Consider the following 14,240-nt stretch of genomic DNA (forward strand, 5'->3'; position numbering starts at 1 on the left):
ATATAATCTTTTTCATATTCTTTTCCATTATGGTTTATCACAGGATATTGAATATAGTTCCCTGTTCTATACAGGAGGACCTTGTTGTTTATCCATTCTCTATATAATAGTTTGCATCTGCTAATCCCAAACTCCCAATCCATCCCTCCCCAACCCCCCTCCCCCTTGGCAACCACAGGTCTGTTCTCTATGTCTGTGAGTCTGTTTCTGTTTCATAGATAAGTCCATTTGTGTCATATTTTAGATTCCACATATAAGTGATATCCTATGGTATTTGTCTTTCTCTGACTTGGTTCATGCAGTATGATAATCTCTAGGTCCATCCATGTTGCTGCAAATGGCATTATTTCATTCTTCTTAATGGCTGAGTAATATTCCATTGTATATATGTACCACATCTTCTTTATCCATTCATCTGTCAATGGACATTTAGGTTGTTTCTATGTCCTGGCTATCGTGAACAGTGCTGCTATGAACATAGGGATGCATGTATCTTTTCGAATTACGATTTTCTCCAGGTATATGCCTAGGAGTGGGATTGCTGGGTCATATGGTAACTCTATTTTTAGTTTTTAGGGAACCTCCATACTGCTCTCCATAGTGGCTGTATCAATTTACATTCCTACCAACAGTCTAAGAGGGTTCCCTTTTCTCCACATCTTCTCCAGCATTTATTATTTGTAGACTTTTAAATGATTATTAGCCCCCAATTTAGAGATGAGAAAACTAAGGCTCAGTGAGGGCCAGTGAACTGCCTGTTCACAAAGCCAAGAAAACGCAGAGCCAGGATTAGAACCACATCTCTCTGACTCCAGAGACCACTTATAACCAAATGCTAAAGGGTGCAGTATCACCAAGTCTTTGCCTTGGCCAATTCACCCATTCATTCAGTAAACTCTTATTGAGCACCTGTGATATTCCAAGCACTAGGAATGCAGCAGGGAATAAAATCTCTGCTCCCACGGGGCACAGGTAAGAGCTCAGAACTGAGGTGAGCTAAGAAACATCCTAAGGTATGAGCACACACACCCAGCCCACATCCATGGTTTCCCCACCACCACGGCCAAGGGATGGGCAGCTGTGCTTTAGCAGCTCCTTCCTCTTTAATTCGAATTTACTGGAATAAAAACATGTGCATGTACAAATGAAAGGAGCTTACAAGCTGATTTCCTCCCCCAGCTATCATCCCTCTCAGGACGGGGACTCAGGGCCCCAAATCCCCAGCTTTCCGTGTTTCACCCAAGGTTTGAGGCACGATGGCCGGACTGGCCCAGGGCTCATTCACAGAGGTGGAAGTTAGCTACAGTTTCTTCCCTTCCTCACTGCAGCCGGCTCTGCGCTGAGCCACGTAGGGTCTGGGCTGAAGTTCATTCTCACCATCAGTCTCCACCAGCCCATTCCCACCTCCCACTATCTCCCCTAGAAGAAAGGCGGGATTTCTTTATGTCCTCCAACTGAACAAGTTTTCCAACTTTTGCGACAAAAGATTTTTTGTTTGTTGAAGGAGCAGGTCCTGACTTGCAGAACTCTCTCCCTGCAGGGCTGGGATAAAACAAACTCAGAAGGATAGTGAAAGAGTTGCTGAAATCACTGAACCAGAGCTGACTCTGGGGCTGGGGGCCTGGGGAAATCCTCCCTCTGCCAAGTGGTCTGTTTTATTGCTTTCTTATCTTTTAAGCTGGCTTCTCTTACTATGACTCAGCTCCCAGATTGCTCAGAAAACAATCCTTTTCTCACTCAAGGGAGCTCAGTGCTGTTTTGTTCTCAAAGATCGAGCAAGAGGATGGTTATTTTTGACTTACCCTGTGAAGAAGACTTTTATTTTAAAATAACCCCATTGGAAACGTTACCCTTATCACCAACACCATACCGCCTCTACAGCAGAACAAATTAGCACTGGACTTTGTATTGCCTGGTCCCCATCTCTCATCACTTGGGGACACTCAGTGAGTCGTATGCCTCCAGTAAGATTCTAGGTGCCTCTAATGAGAGTTGGATACCCTAGACCAGCAGTACCCAGGGCTGTGCGGGGCACTCATGCTGCTCAGTGTTTCTGGATCACCCTAAATAGCACATTCAGCCTCAAAACAGGAAGGAAAAGGAAGACTTTTCTGCTGCATCTGAAAATATTTTTTGTAAAAAATCTGCTCAGTCATCTCTAGAACAGGATAAAGACCAGACGTAGGCAGTGGATGCGTCTTATCTGGAGGGAAAAAGGGGCTTAACATGATAAACATCTCAGGACATGATAAAACCCAGAGATTCCTTCCTGTGCCATCATTAATTTTTTTTTAAATCCAGTAATATGTGACTTATCAGAGAGATTTATATTTAGTTGGAAACCAAGCTATTTTTAGCTGAGCAAATGAGAATTCTTTTTTTTTTTTTTTTTTTTTTGCGGTATGTGGGCCTCTCACTGCTGTGGCCTCTCCCGTTGCGGAGCACGGGCTCCGGACGCGCAGGCTCAGCGGCCATGGCTCACGGGCCCAGACGCTCCGCGGCATGTGGCATCTTCCCGGACCGGGACATGAACCTGTGTCCCCTGCATCGGCAGGCAGACTCTCAACCACTGCGCCACCAGGGAAGCCCCGAGAATTCTTAAATTATAGTGGTGCAGAGTGAACCTTTGGCATATCTCTGGATGTCTCACTAAGTTTCTCAGGGACAGTGATTTTCAGTGGTGACAGGATTAAAAAGAAACCTTTTGTGATGTCAAACAGGAAACACACTCTAGAGAGGGGCCAGCACCTGTAGAACTCGGTAAAATTTTATTTATGAAAATAAATTTATTTAAAAATTTGATGTATTAAGGAGACTCTTAGGACTTCGCTGGTGGCACAGTGGTTAAGAATCCGCCTGCCAATGCAGGGGACACGGGGTCGAGCCCTGGTCTGGGAAAATCCCACATGCCGCAGAGCAACTAAGCCCGTGCGCCACAACTACTGGGCCTACGTTCTAGAGCCCGCGAGCCACAACTACTGAGCCCACGTGCCAAAACTACTGAGCCCGCGTGCCACAACTACTGAAGCCCGCGTGCCTAGAGCCCATGCTCCACAACAAGAGAAGCCATTGCAATGAGAAGCCCGCGCACCACAACAAAGAGCAGCCCCCGCTCGCCGCAACTAGAGAAAGCCCGCGCGCAGCAACGAAGACCCAACGCAGCCAAAAATTAAAAAAAAAAAAAGAGAGAGAGACACTTACATGGCACTTAGAATATGTCAGGCACTGTTCTGAGTGTTTTACAACTGTTTACTCATGTTCTTTTCTCTTCCTGCTTTGAGGCCCAGTGTGCTGTTTAGCAGAAGCAATAGGATAAGTGGAGAAACTCTGAGCATCCTGGCGTGGCTAGGGCAGCCCTCGGCACACCGACCCGTCTGCTTGGGTTGACGTCTGCTCCTAAGAGTAAACTTCAGCCTCAGGCTCTGTCCAGGCAGGAGCGTCCTCTGTGTCAGGCACGGCTCTTACCATCTTATCACCTGTCCTTCACAACACCCCTGCCCTCCCAGCCCTCCTGTCTCTGACTTGTGTGCCCTCTTACCTCCTGCTGCTTTTAGGCTGAACCAGATGAAACTGCTAATCTTTGTTGCTGATGTTTCAACTGGTTTTGTTTTATTTTAAAAAAATGATAATATCATGCAATTCACCCTTATATTGCCTACCTTTAAAAAAAATTGAGGTATAGTTGATTTACAATATAATTAGTTTCAAGTGTACAACATAGTGATTCAAAATTTTTTATAGAATATATTCCACTTATAGTTATTAGAAAATATTGACTCTATTCCCTGTGCTGTACAATGTATCCTTGTAGCTTATTTATTTAATATGTTGTAGTTTGTACCTCTTAATTCCCTACCCCTATCGTGCCCCTCCCCCTTTCTGTCTCCACACTGGTAGCCCCTAGTTTGTTCTCTATATCTGTGAGTTTGTTTCTTTTTGTTATATTCACTAGTTTGTTGTATTTTTTACATTCCACATATAAGTGATACCACACAGTGTTTGTCTTTCTCTGTCTGACTTATTTCACTTAGCATAATACCCTCCAAGCCCATCCATTAATATTGCCTACATTTTAAAGAAGAAAAATGGCTGCTTAGAATGGTCTAAGTATCAATAACTTGCCCTAAATTCTCAGAGGTTCTCAATAGCAGTACCCGGATTCAAAATCCAGTTTGCTCCCTTCTGAACTTACTAGTATGCTACTTTTAAGAGTGTGCACCCAAGAACCAGCTGCTGGGGTTTAAGCATCAGATCATCATCCTCTTATAAGGCTGTGACTTTGGGATAAAGATTTTTTGCTCTGTGCATCAGTTTTCTCATCTGTAAAATGGGGATAATAATAATGCAGTACTGTCCAATTTGTAGGATGGTCTTGACAATTGGATGAGGAAATCCAAGTACAGAATTTAGACAGTGTCAGGCACTCAGTAAGCACTCTATAAAGTGAGCTATTATCTTCAGGTTGCCCTTAATACTTTTTTTCCTGCTTGAGTAAATATACCAACACACAGAGGCCTCTCCTTTGTCTGCTAATATGAGGGCCTCGAACTGAGAAAGTCAATAGTAAAAACCTAATTATGATGCCAAGTAGGTAGGAGATGACCGATTAACAGCTGTTCTCACAATTTCCAGACGACACTGGGGCCGAACCTGCAGTTCTGTGTTACGCTACTGGATTCTTTCCCTTGTTCTTTATTTTTTAAAGGAGGAAACGGGGCTGTCACTCCTCCTAGGGACGACAGGTGTGACTTATCATTCTCGATATGAGCCAAGGAGCCTCCAGACAGGGCAGGGAGCGCAGCCCAGGAACAGGAGGCCCAGGGCAATCCGTGTAAACCGGCCCTAAACCAGTCCTAGCAGGGGCCGGGAAATTCCCCCAGTTCAAAGTCTAGGAAGCGTGTCAGGCTGACCCCAGGGGTGCCAGGTGAGGAAATCCTCATCTTCCCTGTCCCAGAAGCCGCTCAGGTCGAAGTCGCTAAGTCTAAAGAGGACTCTGGCGTTTCTTAGGGCTGGTCAACGGGCGGAGCGGGGCGGGGCCTGGACCGCGCAGTCCCTTTAAGGCCGCAGCCCACGTGCTCCATGACGTCAGAGTAGGAAGTGTTTGAGGAAGTGGCGCTCGGCTGGTGGGTTTGAGATTCCCGCATTTTAATGTCGTCTGGGTGGCGCCCGCGCCCCGCCGCCAGGTGAGTCCCTCGGGCGGGCGCCCCCGGTGTCACCTGTCCGGCGGGCTCCCACCCCTCCTCTCCGGGGCTCGCGGGGACGCCCGTGACGGGTTCTGAGTCAGGGGTTCCTGGGCGGGGGGAGCTGGGAGGCCCCGGAGCCCGGCCCCGGCGGGGTGGTGCCGGGTGGCGGCCGCGAGGCGGGGGCCCGGGACGGGGCGGTGATTCGTCCGCGCCGCGGTGACGCAGGGACCGCGGGGAGCTGGGAGGGGAGGCGCCCCGGCCAGCGGTCAGGGCTCCCGGGCGGGGTCCCGGCTGGGGATCCCCTTGCAGGTCCTGGGCAGTGGGGCGCCCCGTCCTTTGAGGGACTCTCCTCCCTGCTGCTTCCATACAGCTTGGGGAGGGGGGGGGTCGGTGGAGGGGCTGCGAAAGGCCGGAGTTGGCTACCAAAACCAAAACCAAACCAAACAACCTGGTTTATGTACGAGGTGAAAACCACTTCCGATTTTTCTCCTTTCACATGGAAGGGCTGTAGTATCTCTTGTCCATCTCCTTGCGTTCCATTCTTCCTTAACCTTCGCTTTTTGTCCCCCACCACCAAATTGCTTACAGAGTTAGCAGGACATCAGTATGAGCTGGTCACCTTCCCTGCCAACCCAGACATGCGGGGCCTGGGAAATGAAAGAACGGCTTGGGACAGGGGGATTTGGGAACGTCATCCGATGGCACAATCAGGTAGGCCCGGTGCCACTGGGAAGAGCTGGGGGCGGCGGGGTTGGGGGCAGGCTCCCCCCTCACTGCCTCTGCCCGACCCTGGGCTCCCTGGGTGAACGGGGCTCCCCTTGGCCATGGGCTTCTTGGGAGAGAGTGAGAGAGGGGGCCTCAGGGCCCCTAAGCTGACTCTAGGTTAGTGGTCTCCAAGCTTTAATGACTGTGTCACCTAAATAAATAGTAAAAAAAAAAAAAAGTTTAAGCTTTCAGCTTCAGTTATATATATTGAAAATTATATATCTATGCTAACCTTAGACTAACACCTACTAATACATTGTGTAGTAATATATTACATGTTATGAAACATGCAAAAATAGAAAAATCTACAGTGTGAAAATAATAAAATATTTTTAAATGTTTGAAAAGTTAATTTAAAAAATATTTTAAGTACTTACCAATTATGATGTCTTCCCAGTATTGTTTGCAATACTTCACAGCACGAATTATACAGAGACACACGAAAGTGAGAATTATCGTTAAGGATGGTGGGTGAACATCCGTATTTCAAATAATTTTTATAGTTCTGAATTCTTTGGACCGATTTCTTTTTAGCTCTGCTAGATCCTGATTGTTTTGTTTTAAACATCTTCACTGGAGTATGATCGCTTCACAATTGTGTGTTAGTTTCTGCTGGATAACAAAGTGATCCTCATTGTTTTTATTCCTTATGTGTCTGACGTGAGTTTCTCACCCCACAAGCGTTAGGTCTTCCATATTACTGTTTGTTTGTACTGGTGTTACATGCACTGAAATTCTCCACAGCAGTGTCTTTAAGCCATTCGTCCATTTTATGAGAGTTATTTTGTTAAAATCGGATAATACCATCCATAATTCTACCAAAGTGGGGCACACGGAACCTGCAGCACATCCTCCATCCCCTGCCTGTGGAATGCCCATTTTCCTTGGGATCCCTTGAGTGTCAGAAGCGGCACGTGACCTGACAGATGATCTGAGGACGGTGCTGTACGGTTAATATCAGGAAAGCTTCATTTGGTGTTTATTTTTTGGATTCCAGTCTTGGGAAACCCCTACATATACCCAATTTGGAGACCACTGCTTGAGGGAACCCCCTCTCACCAAATAGATAATACTAGTTTCTTGACCCAGAATTCAGACACCCCAGAGCCCCTGAGGGAAGAAGGCTCCTGCTTTCTAATCAAGGGCCGCGAGCATCTTTTTGGACTCAAGAGATGGAAAATTTCGTACCGCTTCCCAGGAGCCTGGCTGCAGCCAGCAGGGAGGGTCATCCAGGCCCCCGGCCAGCCACACGGAGGGCCATCTCAGACAGCCACCCTCCTGTATCAACTGGAAGACATTTTAGGCCCTGCCCTGAACCCTGTCAGCTCTGAGTGGATGAAGCAGCCCCTGGAGGAATGTGAGAGCCAGAGCTGGAGGGCAGAGGACAGTCCTGCAGCTGGTAATTCTCACACTCACCCAGGAGACGCCAATTCCAGCAAACCCTGTGGCTGGGACGGGGTTGGGGGAGGGGGGCAGGGGGTGCAGCCAGGGGCCTGGCATCAGGAAAGGAGAGTCAGATCCTTCCACAGCCCCACGCAGACCTGGGCCGGGCTGCTCCCAGACAGGCCAGGGCTTCTGGAGTCTTGACTACAGCACGTGTCCCGCTGCAGCTGAACTGGAGACATCTTGGTTTCCTGCGGGAAGAGTTCTATCAGGATGTGCCGAGTGTCTGCCACCTCTCCACCCCAAGTGGCCTCCATCTGCTCTCTGGGCTTGGGATACGCTTGTCAGACGGAGCTTGTTTCTGGCTTTACAGCTGCGAGCCCAAGAGTGTGCATGCGTGCGTGCGTGCGTGCGTGTGTGTGTGTGTGTGTGTGTGTGGACTTGTTTTCTAGAATTACTGCTTTCCAGTTTCTTCTCCTGTTCAGAAACCTTACTTTTTAGAACGCCAAAGGCGGAGCTCTCGTTCTCCCGTTTGCGGCCCCTCCACCCCCTGCCTTTCCCCCGTCGGCTCCCGGCTGAGCCCTGTGTGGGACGAGCCCCTCCCTCCAGGACATCTTTGTGTGCATTCTGCCCCTGCCTCCAGGACCCCGTGTAGACCACCTCCCACGGAGCCGGCAGGACCCCTCGTCCCACGGGAGCTGGTTCTCACTGAGCCCTTCACCCTCGCTCGTTCGGGCGGCCTCTGCGTGGTTTTCTGCCTAGGAGTGTTCTCATCAGCCTGGGCACTGCCTGGCTTTGGGCTTCTTTCACTCCCCCACCCCGCAGAGACTCTCTTCGTGTTACATGTGTGTTAGGTGCACAGGGTCGTCCACTCCTGGCTAAAGGCCTTTCTGGAGAAGGGAAGGAGCCGCTCATCAAGTGTTATAAATGTAAGCTCCCAGCTGTGATCACTGCGACCCAGGAGAGGGGCCCGGTGCAGTGAGACCTTGTCCCGGAGGCCGGGGCCCGTCAGGGGGTCTGGAAGGCTGCCCCAAGGAAGCAGCGCTGGACAGGAGACCTGAGGGTTGGTGGAAGCTAGCCGGGTAGAGAAGGCGGGAGGAGGATTCCAGGCCCAGGGCGCGTCCTGTTCAGAGCCCCTGCTGGAGGGTTGGGAGGGGTAGGTCATGGCAGGTGGATGTGAGCGGAAGGGCTGCTGCAGGGAGCCCCGCTTGGGCTGCAGGAACACATGGCGGGCCCCAGGCAGTGCTGGGCTGGGAAGTCAGCTGTCCGAAAAAACTCCGCTACGCCTGCAGCGGGACGGCTCCCACCGCGGCTTGTTTCTTGCCGCTGGCGGCTTAACCTCCTTTCTCACCGAATTCCTGAATATTAGCAGTCAGCTCTCGGGATCCGGTACTGGGCCCCCACTGGCACTGCCCCGTCTGTTGGGGAGACCAGTTAAGTAAGAGGTTTCCGGAGCAGTCCAGGTGCGACATTGGACTGGGCTGATGGTGGTGGACGTGGGGGGAAGTGGGCAGATTTAAGAGCTTTTCAGGGTGACATTGGCAGGACACGGCTGGAGTGGACGGTGAGGCGCTGGGGGAGAGGTGTCCAGCGTTCCCAGGTGTGTCGTGAGCACTGGCCCGGGGCCTGGCTCCGTCCAGGAAGCACTCCAGGTCCTCCGGGCGTTCCCCCCTGGGGGAAGTCCCTGGGCTGCTCTGGGTGCTTAGGGGAGGGTCTTTAATCGGTGTTCAGAATCGGAACACGAGTGTGTTCTCGGGGTGGGGACACCCCTGCTTTCAGAACCTCTGGAGGAGAGCAGCTGGGACAGGGTGGTGGTTACGTAACTCCAGTCGGGCAGAGTAATTGCTTATATTGGACATGACAACTGTGTACGTTTTTCTCATATGCCATGTACCTTGTCTACAAGAGAGAATATTTGTCCTTCGTCACAGGAGAAGCATAAAGGAGCCTAAGCCTTGGTGTGCTCAGTCAGATGAGTCAGACTAATGATCAGACCCATCATTTTTTTTTCAGGATTTTTTAAATTAATTAATTAATTAATTTTAAGTTTTGGCTGCGTTGGGTCTTCGTTGCTGCACGCGGGCTTTCTCTAGTTGTGGTGAGTGGGGGCTACTCTTCGTTGCGGTGCACGGGCTTCTCATTGCGGTGGCTTCTCTTGTTGCGGAGCATGGGCTCTAAGCACGCGGGCTTCAGTACTTGTGGCACGTGGGCTCAGTAGTTGTGGCTCACGGGCTCTAGAGCGCAGGCTCAGTAGTTGTGGCGCAAGGGCTTAGTTGCTCCGCGGCATGTGGGATCTTCCCGGGCCAGGGCTCGAACCCGTGTCCCCTGCACTGGCAGGCGGATTCTTCACCACTGTGCCATGAGGGGAGTCCAGACCCATCATTCATTGAGAACGTCCTGTATGCCAGCACGGGCGAGGTGTTTCACGTGCATTATCTCCAGTCTGCTCAGCCACCCTAAATGGACGTACTGTTGTCTTTCCTCCCTTTTTATAACTGAGGAAACTGCAGCCTAGAGAAGTCAACCCCTTACTCAGAGAGGCTAAGCTAGTAAGTAAAGGAGCGGGAATCTTCTGAACCTACATCTGTTTGAATCCCAGCCTCATGCCTCCTCCACTGGCTTGTGGCTTCTCCAAGGTGGGGATCCAAGGTCAGGGACACCCCGGAACAGGTTCAGTTGAAGCACTAAAGGAAAAACACCCCTTTGGATGACAGACTATATAAGTCTTCCTTGCTAAGCAGAGAACCCTAAAGTGAATCTTTCCCACGGAGGAAAGGCAGTGCAACAAATGACCCCACCCGTCTGCGTGAGTTTTTTGGTTCTCTTACCAAGCATGGGCCTTGACAATCCTTGCTGTGTGGATACTCCCTTAAATCTTCAGCCCAAGGGTCAGTACTTTCTAGATGGGCTGATATTTTCAATAAGGTGTTTGTCAAACACAAAGGAAGAAGAAGCAGAGGCGGGGACCTCTGTGACCTCAGCTGCAGCCCCCTTCGGGCGCGAGGGGGAGAAAACTCAGGACTCGCAGTCGCACAGCCTGAGCTTCAGGGCTCTGGGCCACAGCCTCCCACACGGATTTGAAAGAAGCTGAGATATCGATCCCCTCTGCTCTCAGCTTGTCTGGGCCAGACGTGGCGCTGCTACGCCCTGGAAGCCTCCGGACACGTCCCAGGGTACCTCACAGATACCACATACTTACTCTGTGTGCTGTGATGGGAAAGGCTGGGAGTTGCTGCCCTGGTCCCCGAGGATACGCCGGTTATCCCTCTAGAAATGGCGCTGGCTCTACTTGTCCCCTCACTGGATGACACTGAGCTCACTTTAGCCTGTCTGTGTGTCTTCAGGCCTTAAACACTTTGAGCACGGGCCTGAGGCCGTCAGGGAAAAAAGGAGGTGACCCTGACATACTGTGCTCTAGTCAAGGGGATAAAGTGAATCCTCAGGAACGTATCGAGTGTAAATATGAGCACCAAATCACGAGGAAGTAATCACAGCTCCTGTTCATCGGGAAGGTCATTGCCAGTTGTACCGGGTGCCCTACCCGCACCATCTCGTCGATGCCCGGAGGCGATCGGAGGCTTCTCAAAGCAGGGTTTCACGGGAGGTGGACTGCAGGTGGTGGGACGGGGAGAGCACCGCCTACACGGGGCTGGGAAGGGAACGGTGCTGCGGGAATGTGCACCAGGCCCTCAAGGATCAGATGCTGCGTCTCATTTAACTGAGCACCGGCAGGGGTAGGGTCGCCTCCACCTTGCGGATAAAGACCCAGAGGCCTAATGGGCTCAAGGTCGCACATGCACCAGGCGGAGTACAGGGATCATGATCTGACCTGCTTCACCCCTGAGCCCCTGTGGGTGAGTTTGGAGGCTGACGTGCCCGTTAGGTGTTTATTCCGAAGGGAGTTGGGTGGAGTCAGCCGTCTCGGCGTAGACTGGTCACCAGGGTTGAATCAGGGGTGAAGCTGCGGCCAGACCTCGGCCTTCTGACTCTCAGGCCTGGGTTCTGTCCCTAGGATCTCTCTGGGCCCAGCTTCGCACCTCCTTCCTGAAACACTCATCTTGGAGGGAGGACCTGAGGAGGAACAAGGAAGGTATTTCTAATCCCCCTCTTGGACCACAGAGGCCTGTTGGGTGGTTGCCGTGGTAACAAGAGTCGGCTTTCTGACCTGAGTGTGTGGAGGGACCTCTCGGCTTCCCGTGCATGTCCCCTTGTCGTTAGAAGAACACCATCCGATGGTCTCAGAAGTCTGAGGATGCATGCCCCCCGCCGCCCTCACTTCAGAGTATACCCCCGTTTATACGCCAGGTTCGTGTTTTCCTGCACAAAAGGCAGAGTCGCAGACACTCAAAGGACCTTCATAATCAACTGCCTTTGATGTAGGTACCACTGTGAGCCCCTTTCTCCATTTTCTCAAAATACACATCACTTCTAAATTTTGCCCCAACTTACTAGGAGTCGGATACTGCGATGGTTTGGGCCGAGTCTGGGTTTCCAGAGAACTGAGCTGAGAGAGGGAGGTTCCGAGCCAAGTGGAGAAAGTCACCCATGCCCTCGAGTGTCATTGCTGCTGTGGAACCAAGCCCCCCACCCCCACCCCCGACTTTCAAAAACATCTTTGTAGTCTGTTTACAATGAATTGAATTTCGCTTTCCGGAGCCAGTATGTTTTTAGCAATGGAAGGTCATTCTCTTTGGGTTTCTGTTTCAAGTGAAACATTACTCATGGAAAAACGGGAATGTTTTAGAGTACTTCCTAGAGGGCCACCGGGTAAGAAAAGTTGTGTCTGTGTCTGCATGGGACACTCAGGCCTAGGAAGTCAGGATATCCCCTGCCGCCGTAGGACGAAGCTGAGCTGTCCAGAGTCAGTGTTGGTGTCTGTGCCCACTTAGTCTGTGATGTGTTCCGTGTTCATACGTTAAGTTCACTCTTTAGGTTTGGTTTGGCTGTTGAGACCAATATCGGATCAGTCTTCAATATCAGAATCTATTTGTGGATTCTGGGATGGGCCAGGTGATGGCTGTGTGTTAGCTCCAGTGTTTGTGTTGGGCAAAAGACTACAGTTATCTACAATCACCCAGCATATACAGGTAAGAGTCTATAAAATATTTTCTAAGTCACTTAATAAGTCAACCCTTTGGGTTTGATTTATCTGTTATCTTTATGAAGGAAGCATACTGTTTATGCTTGGGAGAATAATGACACCTCCCGAAAAGTCTGCGTCCTGTCCTAACCCCTTGAGCCTGTGACTGTGTTAGGTTACGTGGCAGAGGGAATTAAGGTTGCTAATCAGCTGACTTAAATGGGAAGATTATCCTGGGTGATCTGGGCAGACCCACTGTAACCACAAGGGTCATTAAAAGTGGAAGAGGGAGGCCGGAGAGTCAGTGTCAGAGTGATGCAACCACAAAGACTCAGCTGGTCACTGATGGCTTTGAGCTGCAGGAAGGGGCAATGAGCCAAGGGATGAATGCAGCCTCTAGAAGCTGGGGCGGACGGGGATGTGCCTTCTCCGGAAAGGGACACGGCCTGCCCGCATCTTGATTTTAGTCCAGCGAGGCACTTTCCAGACTTCTGACCTCCAGAACTATCAGGAAATAAATTTGTGTTGTTTTAAGCCAGTAAGCTGGTGGCAGTTTGTTGTAGCAGCAATAGAAAACGAATACACTGTTCTGTGTATTGAATTTAAAGTAGGTGCAGATTTTTAAACTCTCAGAGACATCCTGAGGTAACACACCGTGCGTGGCAGTATCTTCTTCGAAATGGTTGCATAAAGCACTGTCCATCGCAACGTCACACGCTCCAGCGGCATCGCCTCCTTTTACAGCCTGGCCGTCAGTCTTCTCTCATTGGTAGATCTCGGCATCCCAGCCCGGGTTCCTGTGCGATCCCGCCCACCTGGAAACAAGCATCTAGACGCATGTCAGAGCGACTGTTGGTGAAGTTACTGGAGACCTGGGTGAAAACGTTGTAGTCTGAATGCTTAGTGGGAAGTGAAACTCGAAAGCAGATTCAAATCAGTTCGAGAGCAGAGGAAGCGGGAAGTTCACGCTGTAGAGAACGGAACATCTTGTGAGATGTAACTCAAGCCTGTTCGTACCTCGATTAAAGAAATAGTGGTCTCTTGACACACGCCGTAACTCTTGACAAGTATTAGCTGGACGTCCACCCAAGTTCACTGGTCCAGCTGCAGTGATGGGTTCAGGAGCAGCAGGGTTGACAGTTTTTGAAAGACGTCAGCTCTTCTTCAGTAGGGCTTCTGAATCCAGGCCAGAGATCAGGATTCTGAGAGCAAAGTGAGTGAACGATGTGGCACAGCCTGGCCATCAGGGCCTGCCTGGCACCAGGGAGTGTTGGCACAGAGGCAGGCATGGACCACCGCAGGGTGAGCCTGGGGAACACTGTGCGGGGTGAGAGGCCATCACAAAAGGCCACATCTTGTATGATCCCACTTAGATGAAACGTCCAGACAGCTAAATCTGTAGAGACAGAGTGTAGACGGGTGGTTGCCTGGCGCTGGAGGGGGCTGGGGAGAAACGGGAAGTGACGGCTGACGGGTGTGGGGTTTCTTTGGGGGATGAGCGTGTTCTAAAACCGACCGTGGCTTTGGCCACGTTACTCTGAATGCGCCCCAACCGTTAACGTGTCTGCTTTATTTATCTATTTACTTTTGGCTGCGCTTGGTCTTCGTTGCTGCGCGCGGGCTTTCTCTAGTTGCGGCGAGCAGGGGCTACTCTTCATTGCGGTATGCGGGCTTCTCACTGCGGTGGCTTCTCTTGTTGCGGAGTATGGGCTCTAGGCGCACGGGCTTCAGTAGTTATGGCACGCGGGTTCAGTAGTTGTGGCTCGCGGGCTCTAGAGCGCAGGCTCAGTAGTTGTGGTGCGCAGGCTTGGTTGTTCAGTGGCACGTGC

General features: G+C 50.8%; 1 protein-coding gene across 2 annotated transcripts in view; it reads left to right on the forward strand.

Annotated features, from left to right (window-relative positions):
• Positions 1-5,093: 5,093 nt before the first annotated feature.
• Positions 5,094-14,240, forward strand: part of IKBKB (inhibitor of nuclear factor kappa B kinase subunit beta) — a 46,984-nt gene continuing 37,837 nt past the window's right edge. For both annotated transcript variants that reach the window (XM_060085953.1, XM_060085954.1), the window contains exons 1-2: positions 5,094-5,183; positions 5,772-5,894. In XM_060085953.1, coding sequence (XP_059941936.1) covers positions 5,790-5,894 — 105 coding nt within the window. In that variant the 5' untranslated portion in view covers positions 5,094-5,183; positions 5,772-5,789. The remainder of the gene's footprint in view (positions 5,184-5,771; positions 5,895-14,240) is intronic.

The sequence above is a fragment of the Mesoplodon densirostris genome, chromosome 20 (genome assembly GCF_025265405.1).
Source record: "Mesoplodon densirostris isolate mMesDen1 chromosome 20, mMesDen1 primary haplotype, whole genome shotgun sequence".
NCBI lineage: Eukaryota > Metazoa > Chordata > Mammalia > Artiodactyla > Ziphiidae > Mesoplodon > Mesoplodon densirostris.